This window comes from Melozone crissalis, unplaced genomic scaffold, assembly GCF_028551555.1.
Source record: "Melozone crissalis strain CALT ecotype California unplaced genomic scaffold, PUWL_Pcris_2 ptg000039l_1, whole genome shotgun sequence".
Lineage (NCBI taxonomy): Eukaryota > Metazoa > Chordata > Aves > Passeriformes > Passerellidae > Melozone > Melozone crissalis.
Genome location: NW_026535817.1, coordinates 8,330,774 through 8,352,922, shown reverse-complemented (window position 1 = coordinate 8,352,922; position 22,149 = coordinate 8,330,774). Strand labels below are relative to the sequence as shown.

The window sequence follows — 22,149 nt, the reverse complement described above, 5'->3', positions numbered from 1 at the left end:
AATTTTCAGACAGAGTTCCAACAACCTCCCCCTGTCATTAAGTGTAACATATTGCCACCTTTTCCTCTGGGCTATTTCTTTGCCCATCTGACACTTACCTTAAGAATTCCCCTTTTCTTCAGTGTAATAAGTTTGTTTAGAAAAGCAGTTACTGCATCACAGAAAGAAAGCAGGCAAGTCTGGCATGATCTGTCTATGGCAAAAAAAAAAAGTTTTATCCTATTTACTTCCACATTTTTTCTCTAAGAAGTCACCATCATCTTTCAATACTATGTTTTAAACCTGTTACATTTTACTTGGGTACAGACTGAGGTGCATGAGGAAGGGACTCAACTCATGTATTTCAAATCAAATAATGCTCAGTTTCTCACCCAGGACAAAATACAAAATACTTTTTGCATTCTATTATCTGAAGTATTCAATGTATTTTTTTAATGAGACAGAAAATATATTATGTAATGTCAGCCACTATGTTACTTCTGATTTTATACTCACTAAATTCTTCTCTTTTGTTTTCATTTTACTTCATGTTGGATTTCACCCTGAATGTTTCATTCAACCCCAGGAGTTTTCTGTATGGATCAGAGCTCTTTCTTTTCTTTTTCTGTCGCAGACTTCCATTCTTATTGGTTTACATGCTAGGAGGAAGCAATAGATGAGACCTGGAAACTTGCAAGGATTGTTGAAGACTGATGCAACACAAACAAAGATCATCAGGAAAACTTTATTTTTTCAGGAGCATCCAGATGAGGACACAATTTTTTAACAGCTGTCAGATATGTACAGCATGAAAAACAGAATTTTCTTATACTTTGACTGTTTCAGCAACTAACTTTAAAAACTGAAATCCTTTCCTATTTTAGACTATTCTATTACATTGTTGTTCCACAGAAGTAGATTATTGGACTGGAAACTGGATTATCCAAGAGGAAAAATATTCAGTCGCAAGACTTATGCAACCCCCACCCTTTTCCTTGTTCCTAAAGAATGAAAAAAATCAAGAACACAGAGACCTTGTTCCAGGCCCATTATCATCAAAAAGTCTGGAGAAGAATGCAAACCAATGTTTCTTTTTCTAAGGGTGAAATCCTAGATGACTTCAATGAAATTGCTTTTGCCACCCCACTGAACATTGTAGCCCTTAAAAGCTACCAGGAAAAATTGTATAGTCAGGCCAGTGTACAATGAATAAGAGGAAAATATCTTGTGTTTATTTCTGCACCTACAGGAAGATCAGTTAAAAAAAGGTGGCTGTGCTCTATGAAAGTGTCCACAGCTAAGTGAGAGAAGGAGGAGAAAAAAGATCAAACTTGACCAGAAATGCTGGGCAGTGTTTTTAACCTAGCTAAAATAAACCACCACTTAACACTCTCATTGCTTCTGAAGCCTCACTTGGAGCTTTCAAGATGAAAAAAGCCAGTGATGTGTTTTTTGGTGGTTTTTTTTTTTTTCAGACAGGATCCATTTTCTCCTCCTTTCATTCATGCCTTGTAATGGCCTCAATTTACATGTATAAATTTTAGGCTCTATGCAGGATGTGGGAATGAGATCAATTGGATGAGTAAGCTTCATGTGACTGCCTGCTACAGACTATATGAGGAAAACACTGCTGGAGTGTGTTCAAAAGAAAGGTTGTGGGAATAAGGTGTTCATGGCAGGGAAGATTTGAGCACTGGAATGGAGTTAGGTGAAGTTCCCCATAAGAAAACACATCCTCATGTAGCTTACTGCAAGCTGAAGATATATTTCTCATGTGTTCTGCTCTTGTTTTGGATCATTTTGTGGCAATACAGCTGAGCATACAGCCTAGAGAACTTGGGCTAAAGGGCTTCCTCTCAGAAGCCATAGCAAATGCATATGACTGCTATTTGATGGCACAAATAATAAAAATACTATTTACCTTTTCTCTGGTTCTTCTCCACCTTTATGGCACTCCATCCTACCAGGGTGTTTTCCTTAACTCCTGCAGAATTATGCAGAGCACTGAGCCAATCACTCAATGGAAAAGCACTGCTCCTGAAGACAAGCAAACAGCAAGAACATCTTGGAATTGGAAAGACTTTTTCCTCCTCTTCAGGCAGAACTGTTTAAACATAGGATCTGACAACACCCCAAAGGCTTAGAGAATGTGCACATATTCTGAAGTAACCCTTACCTTCCTTAATGAAACTTTATCCTGCTACAGACTGTGCAGAATAGGGCCTAGTGCCCCTGGTATCTTTCAAACTACATTTTCTTCTAGAAGAATGATTCTATTTATCCTTTTTCTCCATAAAAGGGCAGCACAGCCTCAAACACTCTCTTCAGAGCTCAGTAATTACTTCACAACAGCACGGCAGCAGTTCCCATGCACTGGAGTGAAACATGTTTTCAATTAAAATGGCATTATCCCATAAGTGTCTCAAAGTCAGTGCTAAATGGAACTTAATCGCATAAAAATTGTTCATGATAGGCCAGTAAAACACACTGCACCATAACAGGCAGGTTTGTGCAGTGCTGAATTCACTGCAGTGAAAACACTTCCATAGAAAGATGCAGCTTAGTATTCTACTCTTCCAAGAAGAATCAGAGCAGGCATAATTTTTTATGAAACATTTGAACATGGAGGGGATAGCAGTTGATTGAAAAGGTTGTTGTAAACATATTCCAAGCATTAGTAAGAAATATGAAAGAAATTAGAGAACAGGTGTTTCAGTACAGCTACAGGTATGAAAATGTTCATAAAAATGCACATAAAAAAAGACAAAATATAATTATTTCAGAGGAAGAAGTCAGAATATATTTACAGAAAAGCCACTGGCAACAGGATTAAAGAGGACCCCAGGCAGGAAAATGGTAACACCAAAATAAACCCTTGTGTGCATCTGTAAAACACAGATCTGTAGCTCAGTCAGTGATGAAAATGGTGTGTGACTCTTGCAACATTGAGGAAAAATATTTAATGCAATTACCTTTGAACATTTGGATGTCTCCTAACTATGTTAAGACTTTTCTTTTGGCATGTAGCTGTCCACAAATGTGCTTTACCCTGGATGGACATGTGCAAACCCTAGTGCCCTGGATGTGCTCAAGGATCTGGAAAAGTTTCCCCTCCTTTCCCTCCCAGCTTGGTGTTTTGTGTCACAGCCTGAGTGCTCCTGCTTCCACCCCTCTCCATCAAACGTAGCACCTCTCCAGCTCTCCATCAACTCTCCAGTGCAACAATCTATCCACTAATAATACCAAAGAGTACTCATAAACCCACAGAAACATTCTTCTGCATCATGCCCAGCACGTATCCTGCACTGCCACAGAAGGCAGCAGGAAATCATTTGCCCTGGTAGCATTGTTTTGTGCCATTCATTCTAATTTTAAAATTCGTCTGCCACCTCATTTAGGGCTTCCTGTGCTGCACCTGTGTCACCCTCTGCCTGAACTGCTCTCTTAACATTCAGTGCTAGAGAATCTTAAAATATATTATAATTAAAGCTCACAGACCACACTTACTCTGAGAGGGAAAAAAAAAAAAAAGGAACAGAAGAAACCAATATAAATCCTAAGGGACTTCTAAAGATTAGTGGCAAAAACAAATCCGTGCTGAAGAAAGGGCAGAGGCAAACATGAAAAGCAGAGTTCAGGGAAAGCAAAAATATCAAAATGAGGTCATAATCCCACTTTGGGACACACAGATGCCTTTGCTTGACTGGCTTTGCAGAGAAGCAGTGCAGGGATCAAGGACTGAACTGACACCACCCAAAACAATAAGCAGAATGCTTTTTATAAGTGTACAATAACAAGATGCACAAACACAAAATTAGGTTTTTAATTGCCATGTTAACACACTGACTTTCCACAGGTTTTTACCCTTAAATTTCCAGTGAGTATCTCTCAACAAACAGTTAAGAAAGAACTATGCAAAAAAGTAGAGCCAGGATACCGTATAAATCTTAGAACAATGGATCAGATATTCAATTCCCTTAAAAAAATCACAGATTCCAAGAAATTTTAAGAAAACAAGAGACAAAAAAAATTGTGTCTGTCAAAAACTAAAAGGAATCCAGTGAAAACATCTTAATGCCTCAAGAAAAAACATTTTATACAAATCCTGCAGTAATTCCAGTTTGTGAACATGACTTTACAAATCACTGAAAAATGTGGCTATCTATCTGTTGATCTATCTATCTAGCTATCTCTATATATATGTAAAGACAAAAGTCTGGAAAACTTAATGAAAATCTTACCAAAGAATCACCAAATCAAAAAGCTGCTGGAGAGTGAACCTGCTTTTTAAAATGGCTTTGCTAGTGGGGCTTTTACACTGGCAGTATAATGGAAGAAACAGTAGCAAAAAGTAATCTGAGGAAAATCTATCTATTAAAATAAAAGGGGATACAAGAACAACAAAATGTTGTATTTAAGGCAGAGAGCTAATTTGATGCAGTGCCTCGTATTCCACAGAGTCATTTTGCAATCTGGATGACCTGAAGCAGACGCAGAAAGGGAACTCTATAGGGAAATTATTTTATTTACTATTGCAGAAGATGCTGGTGACAAACTGAACATGCTCTCAGGCACAGAAGCACTTTTTCATTCCTAGAAGACAACCAGAAAGGCAATTGGAAGACAAAAAATACAAGTTGTATCCATCAGCATGTGCCAAGGACTGATGTTGGGTGTGCTAGCACCTAAAATACCACCGCTAACCTAGAAATGAACTGTGTTAGTGAAATCTACATGTTTATCCGGGGGGAAAAAAATCATAATAGTGGAATATAAAAGGTACTTGAGCAACTAGAAATACGAGCATTTGTGGATACGGAATTCCTATCTCAAATAACAAAAGGAAACACCACTCCCTGGCCAACATAATAGATTAGATAAAAATCAGAGGGAACACAGCTTTGGAGCTATGACTCTGGGGCAGGTGATAGATAAATTAATAATCACATAGGACCTTTGTAGGCCGCATGGAAGCCAAACGCAACTGTGAGGGGGACGTACGCTTGTGTGGGCTTTGGCTCGCCAGCCACTCCGTGCCAGTGCTATTCCACGGGCATCTCAAGGAAAGCCAACGTGCACGGCCAAATATCCTGGAATGAGAACTGGAAAACAATTGCTGGAAAAAACAAGCGCCGCCGCGCTCACTTGAACGGGTTGTTGACTCCAAACTCGAGCACCTGAGGGGCACCTGAGGGGCTCCGGAGGGGCAACCGCTGTGCCCTGTCAACCGAGGGCGCCTGTGCCCTCGAACCGAGACCAGGCGGGGACGGAGCAGCGGGGTTGTGACAGCCCCTAACCTGGCGTCGTATCCACCCCGCACCTTCGGCAGGACGCGAGGATCCGGGATCCCAGCCCCGCTCCCGCCCCATCGCCTCAGGCGCCCCCCGGCCTCGCGCACCTTCCCGCGCGCGCACCGCGCAGGCGCACCGGGGGAGGGCGCGGCCAAGGGCTCCAATCGCCGCTCCCTCCCTGCCCCGGCTCGGGAATATCCGGGACAACGCTCCGGGAGCGCGTCCCGGCTGCCGCCACAGTGCGCAGGCGCGGCGGCGCCAGGCTGGGGAGGGGAGCGCGAAGGAGGAGCGGGAAGCGGGGGAAGTAAAAGTTGCCGCGAGGGCGGGGCCGCGCCCGGAGTCGCCGCCGGGAGGGGGCGGGAGAGGAGCTGCGTGAGGAGCCGCCGGTGAGCCGGGGGTGCGCGGGGACTGAGGCGGGCGCGGGACAGGGGGTAAATCGCGGCGGGCAGGGGTCGGCTTGCGTCGGGGAGCGGGCACGGTTGTGGCCGCGCTCCCGGCGGGGGAGGCGGTGGCACTGCCGATGTGCGGGCGGAGTGCCGGGGCGCGGGACAACCTCCTCCTCCCGGCCAGGGTTAAATCCCTGCCGGGGCTGCGTGGGTGCGGGTCAGCGGCAGCTCCGGGGCCGCGGGCGGCGCTGCCCCCGCCGTTGTGTAAGCGGAGCCGGGGCCGCGGGGCGGAGCGGGACCCCCGAGCCGAGCGGCGGAGCGCGGTTAATGTTCAACGCGGGCGGCACATGCCCGGAGCCAGCGAGCGAGCTCTCCCTCCAGGAGCGCTTCCAGAGGCTGTCTGCCTGGAACAGGAAATGCCGGTACAGGTAGTGCTGGGGCTCTTGGAAATTTCATCGCTTTGCGGCGTTTCGGTGGCGGAGTTGTTTGCTGTGTGTTCTCGTGCAGATGGAGTTTCGGAGGCATGTGGGTAGGTGTATGGGAATATATGCAAATCATATGCTTAGCATCAGGTCTAAGTTTACCTATATCCTTTACTTTGATTTTCGATGCAAATGTTTTTAAATCAGTTTTTCAGAGGAACCATGACTTGTTCTTTCAACCTACATTTTTCCCTTCCCAGAATAAGCGTGAGTTTTACATATCTCTACTTAGTGCTTTATTTTGCTCATGCAACCCCCTACCAAAATCACCAAACACTGAAACACTTAAGCTTTTTTAACTTTGAAGCTACTAGGATTATTTTAAGAACAACAACTTAATCGTGCAAACACCATTGTGCCTGATTCATGATGCCCTTCCACCCCAAGGCAATGGAAAATCACTTGACTCATTTTATGATTACCTGCTCTTATAGAATGAAAGGGTGTTTTTTGGTGTCAGAATAGTGAGACCTCATGTTATAATCTGACTGTAAATTAGCCTTGTCAAAGTATAAATAATCCTTTCTTCCCCTAACAAGTTGTTGCAAAGCAAGAAGTACTTACTAGTTATTTTTTTGGAGTATCAAATTACTTGCATAAAAAGTTATTATTCTTGACCAGTGGGATGTTGACATTAAAAACAGGAAAAATATGCACTTGACTTTCATATCAAGCCTTGATAGTGCAGAATCTTTTTTGGCCATACAGTATGCATGATGAGCCACTGACAAAATTATTTGCATGTGTGACCCAGAAGGTGTCAGGGTATTGGCACTGTCCTTGCTTATTCCTTGCCTCTTGATAGAGTAAAACAGTTTCGTCACTGTGGGATGTAGTGGTGGGAGCAAAACCCATTCACAGGGTTCCTCACAAGCTTCATGGCTGGAGCAGAATCAAGTAGCAGTTTGTTGGGGCCGGGTTAAATGATGTTGGATTGAGGCTGGATCAGGATTTTAGATGTGCAGACTGAGCCAAGTGTTTGTAGGAAGGTTTGTACAGGATATGTCAATGAAGAAATGTATGAGGTGTAGTCATTCAGACATTCAAACTCTTTTTTTGACAAATCTATAAAATATCTGTGGGTTTAAGGATGATGCTGACATTACCATTCCTTGTAACTCAGTTTTGCATTTTTTCCCTGGTGACTTAAGAAATCAGAAAGCTTTTTTGAGGCAGAGCAGCACTTGGCATTTTGCACTTCTGTTAATGATGAAAGATCAAACTGAAAAGCAAGGCAATTAATCTGAGACAAAAAGGCCAGTGTGAGCATCACTGTAAAGATGCATTCTATCTTTCTGAGACTTAGGAAAAGGTACATTGTAGCCTTTGAATAATCACATGTAAAGCAGTAGGAAGGCAGAGAAACAAAAATCTTCTCCGTGGTGTCTGTGTGATGATTCATTGTAAATCCTGGCCCATGTCATGGGCTGGGAATTTGTGTTCTCCAAGATCTTTACTCAGAGTTCCCATTGCAGCTATTTCTAAAGTTGGTTTCTCCTTGTGACAGATGAGGGAGGCCGAGCTGTGAACCTGTTGTTTTGCTTTTGATGCAAACAGGAAAGTTTTTATTGGAACAGCTTTAAGCAAAAATTGTGCACTTGCACAAAAGCTGTCTGGGATAGCATCTACAGTCCTGGTTCTCCACCCTGGAAGGGAACAGAGACCTGCAGGAGCAGTGGTTTGGAGTAGGAGGGACAGCTAAATAGGCAAGGGCTCCAGAAGAGACAATAGAGATCCTGAAAAAAGAAAAAGTCTGGGTTGGGAATCTACAAGGATTGTTTGGAGGAATTTCTAAAGGAGACACATCAAATGCTCCTTTGGTGTCTTGAGGGCTTGTTGAATCAGAATGTGTCTTTCTTGTTGAGAAAGAATGTGTCAGACCAATACCAGCCAGTGGTAAAATACTGGTATTGGCCCTTTCTTGTAGTGTTTTTCTTGTTTCTTCTCATGTGTGTTACAAGTGTGTGCTGTTCATGGCATGGAGTTTTTCTCCCTCTCTCATGTTTAAAATAGTGGGAATTTGCATTCCTGTAAATGTATTTCTGTGACATCTTCCAAGGACCAAGACTGGTGGCTACTCAAAACATTTACATGTATTTTATGGTGCATGAGATTTGTTGACAAATATATTTAACATGGTAGAAGGGCACAGGATCTGTGCAGGGGACAAAAAAATTGATTCAGTCTCATTGAGGTGGGTGTAAGAGATTATTTCTTTCAATTTTTGGTCTTTTTCTGCATTTTTAAAGCAGCTTCACTGTTTGTTTCTTTCTTCAAATGTAGGGAAAAATCATTACAACCTCCAACACTGTGACAATACAAATCAGATTTTTGTTCAGTTAACAGAATTTGTCAATTTTAAATGACAACCTTTTGAACTGAGGAAAGCACTCCAACTCTTGCAGTGGCAAGTGGTTGAAATTTTGATGGATTTCATTCTGTTAAGGAGGAGACAGTAACCCCAGTCCTAATAATATTGGCTCATTGCAGAGAATGTTAGTGGTTTCCTATCACAGCTTTATTCCCTCCTAATATATTTCATCGCTCTTCCTTCGCAATGTTTTTTTGTCTGGTGTGTAAATTCCGACGTTACATCAGTTTAGGAACTGATTTCCCAGAGTTGTCACTGTGTTGGGTGGGGTTGCCAGGCTCAGCACAGAGGCATGAACTGCAAGCAGAAGCAAAATGCTGTGTGGCTTAACAGCAACCCCAGCACTGGGCATGAGCAAGGTTTGCCATTAGTAATTTGTGCAGCACACTGAGAATAGTTCCAAAGTGAAGCTGAGGAGATGTAAATAACTATTCGTTAGCCAAATTTCGGGGATAGAAGCAGTCAACAACTTTTGAACTTGTTGGCAGGTTTCCACTCAATTTGACAGAAGGGATAGAAGCCTCAAAGATGATTATGTACTTAGAAAGTGCATGAATAGAGGCAGCTGGCTGGAAGAGAGAGACCTTGTAAGATGATGTGAGGAGCAGAGTTGGCTTCTGCCCCAGCTAGGGAGAAAACTGCACGAACTCTGCCATGAGGCAGAAAATTACCAAGAGCCCAGGCATTGGTAGTTCCAGTGTTCACAGAGCCAACTGTTTGTCCCATCAGTTTTATCTTGATGGATATCAGGGGTGCTTAAACCCAAATGTGCTCGTAGAAAGGGATTGTTTAGGCAAAATATCAGCTGCACTGATTTCTAAGCTTCTTTAGTGACACTGCTTCTTGAACTAAAGGGTCTGTGCCGGGCACAGCTACTGCTGGGGTGTACTAACCAAGCAGGTGATAACGTGCAGGTCTGCTGACAAGTGGGTTTGTTGTTCTGGAAGTTGTAAAGGCAAGTGCCAGGAATTTGTGACAGGCATGTGTTTGGTCCTGTAAGGGTGCACAGCTAAGGGTAGCAAGGTGCTTGATGAAAATCACCTGTGGCTGAAGAACAGTGACTGAAATTGGGCAAGGTGGAAGGAGTTAGGCTGGTAAATAGACATTGGTTTGAGAGCTTATAGCCCTTGCTTAGTGTCTTTGGTTGAGAACAGTTGTCCACAATCAATTCCTCTAGTCTGAAGGGTAAAAGTATTCCTTTAATTCTTAGCTGCTAAAAATCTTCTGCAGCATGTCAGTAACACTGTGTGAAATAACTCTTTTCCTGAAATACTGCACTTACTGTAGACTCAGTATAGTTCAATCACAGAATGTTTGGGTTTGAAGGGACCTTAAAGATCATTGTGTTCCAAACTTTCCACTATCCCAGGTTGTTCAGAGCACCATCCAGCTTGCCCTTGAACACTGCCAGGGATGGGGCAGCCACAGCTGACTGATGGTCTAGGCTCTGTCACTCACACCTTAAAAAGATCTGGTAAACCCCAGTGGTTAATGAGTGCTGCAGTGCCCTTAGCAGCACTGGCTTACCACAGACAAGAAGAAGTCTTTAGGTTCTAATTATGGTGCTATTGACTATTGAATTTAGGTTATGGGAGTCTGGTCCAAGTCCCTGAAAGTTAACCCAAACTCATGGGAGGTGAAGCAACCAAAACTGATCAGCAGCATCACTTCTCTGGTTTACAGAGCCATCTGTGATGAGGACAGGTTTGTCAGCACAGCAGTCATGTTCTTGGGTTTTTTTTAGGGATTTTTTTTTGTTTGTTTGTTTTTTCTTTTTTCTTTTTTTTTTCAAATCAAAACTGAGATATTTGTCCAATATAAATTTCAAACCAAGATGCCACTATAGCTTTCTCACCCTATGGAGAGGCTGTGATGACAAATTAATCCCATTGCTCCTGGCACCCTTGGAAGGCTCATCTGCAGTGCCTCTCTTAGTGATGAATGAGAAGCCATGAACCTTAGTATTTAATGCAGTGGAACTTCTGCATACAAAAACTGCAGTTAATGTGTTCTGCAATTGATTAGAGTAAGATTGTGTGATAGATGGAATTATTTGTATTCACAGCTTTGTGGATGTGAAATTCAGCAGGAAGCATTTTAATGCAATGGGACAGTAATACAGAGCTAATCCAGAAACACTTTTTCATTAAATTCTTGCACTGAATATTTATAGCTTTTCCTCACAGCCAGTTCAACAGCTAAATGCTTGGTGCATGGAGTGTTGGTTGTAGGGCATCCTTGAAATGCAAGAGAAAATTACTTCCTGCAAGTTCTTAGTAAATGAATGCTCTTTGTCATTATCCTAAATTGTTCTGGATGAGCTCTTGTTTCCAAAACAGGTTGTATATTTCTAATAAGATCTGAAGCTGGTAGACATGTCCAGCTACGTTTTCTTTTCCTATTCTCTTTCTGGGTTAACTGAAGTGAACATAAAGAAAACAAAATTGTTACATGATGTTCTGTCAAGGTCAGTTTCCAGCTACATTTCAGACTCCTTGCTCAGCGCTGCCACAAATCACACTTGCTATCTCCAGTATTATTAAATCAAATTACTTACGGGTGAGATACAGTAACATCAGTAAACAAACAGAACTCATCTGATTATTCATGGGGCAAAAGAGACTTTTGGTTAGGTTCCAGTTATTGAATTTGTTTTTAAATACAAGCAAGTGCCAATGTTTGTCTTAAATAAAGGGGAATGGTTTTAGGGGTGCAAGACTTCCTCTGGGTATTTTTGAAAGCCACATATCCCAGCTGTGCAGTATTAGAGAGCTGTAGAGTGGTTTTTTGTGAATGTGGTGTTGCTTGTTCTGAGCTAAGTTCTCTTGCAGTTTATACAGTATTCCAACTACACAATTAATCTTTGTCTTTTAGTACTCCTCATTAATCTTGCTAAGCTTACCCTGTGGAAAAAACTGTAGTGAGAAGCTGCAGGTTTTGAAGCATACTGATGTGTCTTTAGTATCTCGCATGCTTGTGAAATCTAAGGTGAATATCTCTGTTGAAATGTGATGCCCAAATTTTACCCCCTTTTTTTTTTCTTCTTCTTTCTTTGCCACACATGTAACCCCAATTGTGTTGGTTTATTTAAATTTATTCTGTTCTGTTCCACCCAAATGTTTGTGTGGGTGATGCAGTAATGCCAAACAGACAGAGTAATCCATTGTTGTGCGAGGATCACGGCTTGGGCTGTACATGTGGTTGTGGGGATGTTCTGGAAATGGACTCATTTAACCTTCAACATGCTCCTTCAAAAGCTGGAGAAACAACCCTTATTGTTGCAATTTGAAAATCTTGGAATTGGGGCAGTGACCAGAACGTTCTTGCCTTGCTGCTAGCGCTGTTTTTCTGGCTGCTTTGAGAATGCAGCCAGGTTAATGACACATTTATGTAGTGTTTGGTAGGCAGAAGAAACTTCAGAAAGCTGAGTACTAGCTGACAATCCATCCATAAAATTGAAATAAAAACCAGCTTTGCTTTTTGAGTGTTGAATAAAATGACTGACTTCTTGGTAATGTTGTTATTAGACGTGGAGTTTCAAAGATTGAATAACTCATGTATTATATGGTCTTTTTATAAGCTGTTGCAGGTTATTAGGAGAATCTTTACAACAATTTTATTTTGATCTTTAGAGATGTGTAAGAAATTAGAAGATAATAGATTATGATAGATAAAATAACTTTTATGGCTTAAAAGCAATTATTAGGTGGAGATGTTTTCTTCTCTTTCCTGGCTACTTCATCTTGCTTTTATATTTAGAGATTGTTTTAGCCATGATCTTTTTCTCAATTTAGAAGCTCTTTAACATTTTTGATTTTTCTTTTTTTTCAATAATTTCTGTTTTTTTCTTATTTCAGGTTCACTGGAAAGAGAATGCAATAAGCATGACATCTTCTAAACTGGAATATATTTCATGGGTTACAGTTAGAAGTAAGAAGAAGATGGAACAAAATGAGAGAACAGGAGTATAATACCTGACAAGAACTTTCCAGTCCTGTGATATATACACACACACACATAAACTTTCAATATAATACAGCTAATGATTTATAGTAATACTTCATTGATATCCCTGGAAGAAGTCAGTTACTGTGCAACTTGCTTAATAAGAACTTGTATTCTAACAACCTTTAACATGTTTTAACCTTAACTGGACACCTTTATTTATTTATTTTTTTAAGACTGAAGGTTAAAAACATTGTCCAGCTGTATTTTTACTGGGAGACTGCTCCTGAGGGATGGCTCACAGCTGCTCATGGAAAATGGACTTAAGCCCATGAATGGTTACAACTACACAGAGTTGAATGGAATGCCATGACTTTAGAAATATTATTGTAGAACCACCTTCTTTGCCTTGCACCCATCATATCCTTAAATATTCAAGTGTGAACATTGTGATTATAAACTCTAAAAAATAATGGCATGGGTGAAATTCCTAAGAAAACCTGGGGGTAACCTTGGAAAAGTTTATCAGCCTGGAAGTATCCTGTCCCTGGCCCCTACAAAAGGCTTATTAAATGAACCTGGACAAAACAGCTGCTTTCTTAATAGTGCTGTTCAGGTAAGAAAAAGCTTCATCTATTAAACATTTTTTGAGTAGGCTTTCCTGAGTGTGTGTGGGAAATAAAAATGGCAATTGTAGGAATAAGATGCTGTTGTGAAGGTAATTTTATTCAGCATTTAGCTGTAAAGAGTTGAGAGTTTTAATATTTTATTTTGCACAAAGTTTCATTTGCATGCATCAAGAATATCTGAAAAACTGTCCTTTTGTATTTGAAAATGTAGGAGTTAGAACTTTAAAACTTTCTTCTTGGATTTTAGAAGTAATGTTTCTGTCAAACATAGCAAAATAATTTGAAAATTTATATGACACTTTTTTATGTGGGGCAACAATTACTGCTTGTATTGACTAGGGCACTATTTTTATTAAGATCTCATTTTCTCAGAATTAGCACATGAGCATGCCTGTGATGCTGGGATATATCAGAACATGCACATACAGTGAGGGCTTTGATTCTAATCTTAGGAAAGATTTGTGGAATTAGAGTAGGAGATACTCTTGGTACCCAAGAAATATGACTTGGAGTTCTTCTTCTAAGAGGAATTCTTCTAAGAATTCTACCTTCTAAGGTACTTCTTTTAATGCTCAGATTTTGGATCTGAATATTTTTAAATTGTACAGAATGATTTCTCAAACCGGCAGAGGACTTAATAGACATGGACTTCCTAAAGTCTTCCTAAAAATTGGAAGACTTAAAATTGGCATGGATTTAAAACTTGGAGATATGAGAGGTATAGCTATGTGGTGTGTATAGTAGCTGTATGTATTTCAAATAAAATTGTACTGTGGTTTTAGTGGAGTGTTGGCTGTTTTGCATCCAATGGGAGCAGCGTGACCTATATTCTCCTGCAGTTCTGCTGTTTTCACTTAGGTGCCCTAAAATGAAGCCCTAAGTAATTTTTAGTTCTACTTTCAGACAATCCTACAATTCACAACCCAGTGCTGTTTATCAAGCAGGGGCAGGTGGTTGGTGACTGCCCTTTTACAAGGAAGAATGTGTTCCTTTCTTTTCTTTTAACCTCTGCTCCACCTTCAGAACTGAGCTTTGGACTTTCGGTTTCCAACACATCCTATTTCATTTTAGCTTTTATATTTATAGTTAGGATATCTTTTCCCCCCTGAATTTGCAGCTGTTGTCTTACTGTGCCTCTTGGCAACTCATTTTTAGGGGTTTTATTTTTATTTCTTCAATGGACAACTTTCTGAACTGCTGTACTTCATGTGTACCCAAGACATTAGATATTGAAAGCAGTGGGTGTAGCCCAGCTGTTATTACATTTTTGTGGGATATTTACCCAAATAAGAGTAAGCACCAGGATTATTTTGATCTGTGGAAGAACAAATGTATTTCAGCAGTCATTTTGATAAGAGACTGTAAGAATATCATATAGGACTTAACTCTTATGTAGAGCTTTAAGAAAACTGCTGCAGTCCCTGTACAGGGTTTACATTGCTGCTTGTTTCCTTGAGAGTACATTGTGTTAAAAAGTTTAAAAGACAGATCTAAATTTTAAGTGCTGAATGTAAAACTTTCATTTCCACCTCTGTAAGTTACCAAATAATGGAAAAAACACACATTTCCTGCAGCAATGATGGTAGTTAAGTTGTATGTTATGTGAAATAAAAAAACTATTAAAATCTACTGTACGTTGTGTAAGCAAAGAACCTTCAGAACTGATTACTGATTTTCTCTTTGTTTTTGTAGGTATTATGGCAACTTGACATATTTCGACGAAGTTTAAGAGGTTTAACTGGACACGTGTGTCAAGGAGATGCCTGCATATTTTGTGCTTTAAAGGTAGATTAAAAATTCTGGAAAAATCGTATTTCACAATGAGGGAAAACCAAATTAAATTATTTTTTGGAAGTGTGTGCCTGTATCATACCTATCCCTGGGTGACCAAGTAATTCTTTTTGTAAAGAAGCAATTTAGATTTAAGGACATTTCTAACAAATGTTTGTTAGAGAAATATTTTCTTGTATGTAAAGAAATTTTGCAGCATTCTGGAGTTGGTTACAATGGCATAAGTTATTTTTTTAACAATGTATTTGTGATATTTAACTCAATGGCCTATGTACTCACCTCAAAAAAGAATACTTAAATTATTTGCAAGGGTCTGTCCCCTGCTGTTCTGTACACTACTGGTTTTGCTTTCTTGGCTCTTAAGGACACTGGTTGAGTAATTCTGTTTGTTCTGTGTTCAAAATCTTGGGCATGTAGATTTCCATGCAATATATACACTGGATGAGGATAAACAGTGACTTGTTTGTGACTTGAGTGGATTTTTTGGTTGGCTTGGGGTTCTTTTTATGCTCTTAGGCTATTGTAACCCTTCTTAGATGTTTAACAATGAAGGATATTTTATCTCTGTCAGCTTCTCCTATGAACTAAAAGCATAGCCAGTAAATTATGAAACTTGGACTGTGCAGGCCACTAAACTGAGCATACCTGTCTGCACACCTCCTTATCTCTACTGCTGGTAATTTTTTTTTTTTAGCTGGACATATAAAGCTATGTTGCATAACAAAAAATGACCTAGCAGCCAAAATAAGGAGTGATAAATGCTTTGAAAGCAGATCTGTTAAAAACTTCATTTTGAATGTTTGCATGGAGATAGTAATGGCTGTAATTTTTGTCAGTAGTCCCTGCTTTTTGTTTTGAGAGGAAAGATTAAATACTTGAGAGACACCCTGGAATGCATCATGGTTAAAACAATACTTTTTGTTAGCAGTGAAACTTAGCTTCTCTGTTTTATCCTTGCCTTCTATCCAACAGATTTTAACCATAGGAAGCCTATGTGAAGAATGCCTATCCTTATTTATGTTTTACATGGCTTCTCCTGACTTGCTTTGTCTTTAGTCTCTTTGGTTCTCTCTAAAATTGGACTTAGAGTTCTTGACTGGGGAAGACACCTTTAAATATCTGCAAATCTGTAATTCATTTAATAGCTTTTAACTTTCAGTTCTTTCAGAATCAACCTCCTTTACTTGCTAAATGATGAGCTCACTTGGATGGATATCCCTGCCAAAAAGAAAAGTAGCAGCCAGCTCTCTCTTCTGGGAAATGAATTGAAAACCAAGTGCAATTTATTATCATGTCCCAGAACTGCAGTTATTGACCTTTTCTCTTGTGTTGTGTGCACTGGTTCAGCACTGAGCTAATTTCATAGCAAGGATTATTGGCATTCTATCTAATTTATGGGAGGTTTATAACTTTAATAAAGATACAGTCCCCTCCTAAGCAGTAAATATCACATTATTTAGTGAATCATGAGTGGTATTACATTATGCCCTAAGAAATATACTCTGTCTGTAGACATGAGATACATCTGGATGAACTGCTATTCCAGGGGCCAAATTACAAAAGCTGTATAATTACAGAACAGGGCTTGTGATGCCTCTGGGAGCTCAAGTCAACCACTTTTAGTTTTGTATTTGTATGTTGTTGTTCTACAAGTTCACTGTTTAGTTTGGTACCATAACTTCTTGTAGAGGAATCAGCAGAATAGAAATGTAGTAACTTGAAAACAGTAATTTTGAAATTTATAAGCATTATATTTATCAACATTTCACATGTTTATGCAAGAACTGATGCATTTGTGTAGAAGCACAGTGTCTAGCCAAGTGGTTAATGAAGCTAAGTGAGCTCTGCATTTGCTCCTAGGCCATCTTTTCCCAGTTCCAGCACAGCCGAGAGAAGGCGCTCCCGTCGGACAACATGCGGCACGCCCTCGCCGAGAGCTTCAAGGACGAGCAGCGCTTCCAGCTGGGCTTCATGGATGATGCAGCAGAATGCTTTGTGAGTGTCTTCATGAGAGTCGAGTTGACTTCTAGTAGAGTTAGTTTAGGGGTTTTGTTAGCTCCAGGCTCGTGGGTAGGGTTTAAATGACATAATCCTGCTGAGCTTCTTTATGCCTGTTTAGGGCAACAGACACGTGGAGTAACAGTGTCAGGTAAGGGAGGTGGAGTACTCGATGGCGTACTCTTGCATTTGTTCCATACTTTGCTCCCTTAACTTCATAGCTGATGATGAACTCTGAGTCACTCTCCAACATATTTTGATGGAGAGAAAAGTTGTCTTCTCAGGAGAAGCACCTATGGATTTGAATATATTGTCTGTTCCTTGAAGTATTGGGTCACCGGCTATTGAAATACAACTGGCCAGCGCATTGCTGAATTCTGCTGCAGAAGAGATTTCCATTGTCTTACCCAAGAGTGAACAAATACTGCAAGATTTTCCTGTAGTTACTTTCTGCTTCACTGAAGTGTCTTACTGAAAAACACAAGCCACTGCTGTGACCTTTAAAGGTGACTCCAGATGTCGCAGAACTCTGCTAAAGAAAACTTCCTAAGAGCTCCTGTGTTAGACAGTGAAAATGTTCACCATGAAACACCTGCAGTATTAACATTCAGACATGGATTTGAGGGGCAGGAAATATGGTTACTTTTAGCTTCAGTTACTTTTAGCTTTGGACATCCTTTGGGAGTATCCACAAATTAATTCCTACCTGCTAGAGGTTTCTTCACATTTGTAGGAAAATCCAGTGCAGAACTCCTGAAAGAGGCTATTTGAGTCATGAAAGAGAGCCTCTTATTACTGTTCCATCTACTCAAAATGCATTTGGACTCCTGAACTAATCATCTGTCTGATCTACCTGAATAGATTCACTTCTTTCCTTTACCTTTGATAGTTTTGACAAAAGGAAAAAATGGCCTTGCTAATTCAGAGGACAAGCTCATTGCAGCCACAGCATTTTGGAGCCAAGGGGCATAGTTGGAGTACTACATTGTAGTGTTCATCATGTGTTCTAACTTCATCAGTTCAGTTTACATTTATATTGTTATTTCTTTTTAGGAAAATATCCTTGAGAGGATTCATTTCCACTTAGTGCCAAACAGTGAAACAGATATGTGCACTTCGAAATCCTGTATTTCTCACCAGAAGTTTGCTATGACCCTGTATGAGCAGGTCAGGCCTTCATTTGATTGGTTTAACAAATACATTGTTTTCTCTTTCCTTAGTAAATTAAAGCAAAAGTTGTTTTTGTTTTTTTTTTTAGTGTGTGTGTCGCAGTTGTGGAGCATCATCAGATCCATTGCCTTTTACGGAATTTGTGCGTTACATTTCCACCACAGCCCTGTGGTAAGAGCTTTTATTCTTGTTACTCATTTTTCTATATGTACTCTTCTAGTAATATGCAAAAGCATGCCCGGCTTTTAAGTGTTAAAAATTAATATGGATTTTTTTGGTTGCAATGTGCTTTTGAAATACTGTTCAAAAACAGCATTTGGATTTCAAATCAAGACGTAGAGAGGGCTTGACAAAAAAATTTGCATTTCTACTGTTTTACTACTGTGTGTCTTCTTTTTAGTTATAGAATGCAATTAATTAAAATCTGTTACTCTTCAGAAGGGAGATCCATAGGTATGTAATTTATTGTTTGCAGTAATGAAGTAGAAAAAATGATGGAGAGGCATGAACGTCTCAAGCCAGAAATGTTTGCGGAATTGCTGCAGGCAGCAAATACTGCTGATGACTACAGAAAGTGTCCTGTAAGTAAACAAAAATGTTACATGACTTGGGGATACAAGGGAGAACATTTGGGATGGTAAATCAGGCCAGAAGTATTCCTCTACAAGCAGGGTTGAGTTGCTGCTTCAGAGCAGTCAACTTAGGGCAAAGAAAGCTCTTACACTTATGTTTTATTGTTCCAGTTACAGAGATTTGTTTTGAGGTACTGATTAAATATAGAAGGTAAGCTGTAATCTTCATCAAAGTGTTTTTATGATGAAGAATGTTATCCTTTAATTGTTGGGAACAAACATCATAACTAAATTTTGGGATTAAAGACATTGCAGAGTTGTTTCTTTGAACTGATTCTTGTGTAGTGACTCACCTTTGGACACTTTTGTTTTCCTTCCCATCGTGGTTTTTGTTTCCTTTTTTCTAGAGTAATTGTGGTCAAAAAATAAAAATTCGTCGTGTTCTTATGAATTGTCCTGAGATTGTCACCATCGGTTTGGTCTGGGATTCAGAACACTCCGACCTGACAGAAGAGGTTATGCGGAATCTGGCAACACAACTTTATCTTCCAGGGGTATCTGACCTAAAACTTACTCTTTGCTTTTTCTAGAATTTCATTGTACTTTTTATTTTATGTATATGTGAATATATAAAAACTAGAGATATTCATATGTATTTTTTATAAGCATGACTTAACTTGACAGGAAGTTTATATAAATATATGAAGTTTATATCTACTTTTACAGTTCTTTATAGTGTGCTGCTTGATGTAGTTTCTGTGAGAGGAAAAGGCCCTGTTGGAAGTGTTTTGTCCCTAAGTACAATGATTAATCTAGGAGACTTCCTCATTGAAAATCTATTGAAATTTGTGGAATTATTCCAGAGCATTAATACTTTACTCTTTCAAACACAAAAAACCCCAAAAAAGTCAAAGTAGACATAGTAAGTGCAAAAATGAGTATTTATGCTCAGGAAAAATTGTATAATACAACAGGACATGAAGTAACAGTTGCCTTAGTGAAATACTAGCAGTAGGTCAGGAAATTGAGGCTGTGTTTTGCACGTGTTTTAAAATATGTAATCATTTTTACAGCTGTTTTATAGGGTTACAGATGAAAATGCCAAAAACAGTGAGCTCTTCCTGGTGGGAATGATTTGCTACACGAGCCGACATTATTGTGCCTTTGCCTTTCACACCAAGAGCTGCAAATGGGTGCTGTTTGATGATGCTAATGTCAAAGAGGTAACATGATCTGATTTTTAGCCCTTACAGTGCTAGTTCTGTCTTTTCCTTGCCATTTATGCAACCCATTGTGCTAAAATGTTGTATCTTCGTGTACATTTGGAATTAGGCAGTTGGTGTCTCTTGCTTAATGAATTACTCTTTCCATATTTGGGTTCAGCACTGTTGATAAAGTTTTGGGATTTTGTTTTTTTGTTTTTTCTTAGATTGGAACAAAATGGAAAGATGTGGTGTCCAGGTGCATTCGGTGTCACTTCCAACCATTGCTGCTATTTTATGCTAACCCAGATGGCACAGCTGTGTCTCCAGAAGATGCACCAAAGCAGATTATTCACTGGTCTCAATGCAAAGCAGCAGGAGGAAATGGGGAAGACCTGGGTAATTAGATAATTAGATATATGGGTTTTTTTAATAACACTATCAGCTGTATTTCTGAAATGGGCACTATAACGGAGAAAAAATGGATTGGCTGCTTTGTTCTGAAATACTGTTATCAATAATTATCCAAAGAGTCTCAAAAGAAAAGAGATTAGTGTGTATACTAAGTATTAGACCTGTTAGTTTTACTAATTAGTATTAGTATTAGACCTGTTAGTAAGGGGATACAAATTGAGACTAATGGGTAATGGGAAAAAGAATCCAGTCTTTTGGTTCTGTAATTTGTACTGCTGTCTCAGGTTGGCTTTTTTAATTTCATGCTAAGCATAACTTACAAGGAACTTAAATAAAAGGCAAATTGCATTTGACATGTTATTCTTCACAACATGTGCAGCAATAGAACATGGATTACTTCAGGCAGCAAAGAATTGAGGACCCTGTTTCACTGCAGGCTACCACTGTAAATATGGCACTATATAAAATATTAGAGAACCTTATTGCCTAGTCTATTGAAATGTAGTGTGGTTTTTGGTGATGTTTCTCTTCTGGTTTTTTAATCCAGAATGAAAAAGCTGTCTCTCTTTTTAAAATTTTATATAGTAGAAATTTAAATTAGGAAGCTTTTTATTTCTAAAGATAAATATGTTGTTTCATAGGATTTGAAAAGCATTTGGCTGCTAAATCAGACCACGTGAAAGAGAATGGAATTGGAGATTCCACTAATCAAAGGAGTAATAAAAAACTTCAGCCAGATAATCCAGCATTCACTAGAAGCCATATTCAAGCAAGTGGTGGTAGAGGTCCAGGTGAGTATTCCCTACTACCACCCCCAAAAAGCCAAACCAGATGTGTTTTGTATGAAACATTTCAGCTGATAGCATTTCAGGGGGGTTCTAACCTCGGGACTAGAACTATTTCTAAGGGAAAAAATTCCATCACTGACTCAGTTGTTATTCAAAGATTTTCTCAATGTTTAAGTAATATCTGAATATCTGCCATGGAATGTTAACTTTTCCAGAGAGGGCTGTAAATGCAGAATATTTATTACCTTTGTTATGCTTTAACTGCAGTGGCTCTTGAGGCCTTATTCCATTTCTCAAACACTATCGAGCTTTCCAGTGATGTTGCTGATTAAAAGGCACATCAGTGACCTGAGGCTGAGGTGTGGCTCTGTTGGTCACTGGCTACTTGAGTACACTTTTCCCCAGGAATACTCTGATATCAGCATGATTTCTAGTCGTGGATGTAAATGGACTTGATCTTATGGTTGGAAAGAAATCTCACACTCCTAATCTGTGTCAAACAATTCATTAGTCAGTTTAAGTAGTCCTAACACTAAAACCTAAATCTTACTCCATAAGTACGTTTATGTGTTTTGGTGGTGGATGACTTTTGAGCGAGGATGTTTGACAAGAAGTATTTTTTGCAGCCAAGTTAGGATACAGTGAGCAGAAGGACAGGCTGAAGGATTTATCCCGAGAGTGTGCCCAGAAAGCTGCTGACATGAAAAACTTGACATCTGTACGGAAAGATGCAGACAGAGGACTAAGGAAAGAGTCTGGGAGACAAAGAGGTACATTTTAAAAATATAACCAGAGAACCAATGGATTAAATAACTTTTAGCATCAATGCTGCTTGTGCAGATTTTTTTCTCCTTTTAAGAGACCATACTGTAAGACAACACTTTCCCAGTTTTCAGTATGCTAAAATACATACTGGATTTGTAGAGACACTGTAAGAAACATTAAACAATATCAGTTAAATGACTGCTTCCTCCCTGGAAGTGTTCAAGGCCACGTTGGATGGGGCTCTGGTGGAAGGTGTCCCTGCCTGTGGCAAAGCAGCGGGAACTTTGATGAACATTGAAGTCCATTCCAACACAAATCACTCTGTGAAACATGAATGAGAACTGTAATGGAAGTTTTTTCCTTTTG

General features: G+C 39.6%; 1 protein-coding gene across 2 annotated transcripts in view; it reads left to right on the top strand.

Moving 5' to 3' along the window:
- The first annotated feature begins 5,612 nt into the window (after positions 1–5,612).
- USP53 (ubiquitin specific peptidase 53) overlaps positions 5,613–22,149 on the top strand; it is a 29,371-nt gene continuing 12,834 nt past the window's right edge. Inside the window, exons 1-12 of one of the 2 annotated variants that reach the window (XM_054283781.1) lie at positions 5,613–5,656; positions 12,367–13,070; positions 14,776–14,868; positions 16,735–16,869; positions 17,926–18,039; positions 18,131–18,213; positions 18,518–18,623; positions 19,022–19,168; positions 19,688–19,837; positions 20,044–20,215; positions 20,872–21,021; positions 21,645–21,788. In XM_054283781.1, the coding sequence (XP_054139756.1) occupies positions 12,927–13,070; positions 14,776–14,868; positions 16,735–16,869; positions 17,926–18,039; positions 18,131–18,213; positions 18,518–18,623; positions 19,022–19,168; positions 19,688–19,837; positions 20,044–20,215; positions 20,872–21,021; positions 21,645–21,788 (1,438 nt within the window). In that variant the 5' untranslated portion in view covers positions 5,613–5,656; positions 12,367–12,926. Of the gene's footprint in view, positions 5,657–6,027; positions 6,186–12,366; positions 13,071–14,775; positions 14,869–16,734; positions 16,870–17,925; positions 18,040–18,130; positions 18,214–18,517; positions 18,624–19,021; positions 19,169–19,687; positions 19,838–20,043; positions 20,216–20,871; positions 21,022–21,644; positions 21,789–22,149 lie in introns of those variants that run through there. The other variant, XM_054283782.1, reaches the window with a different exon arrangement.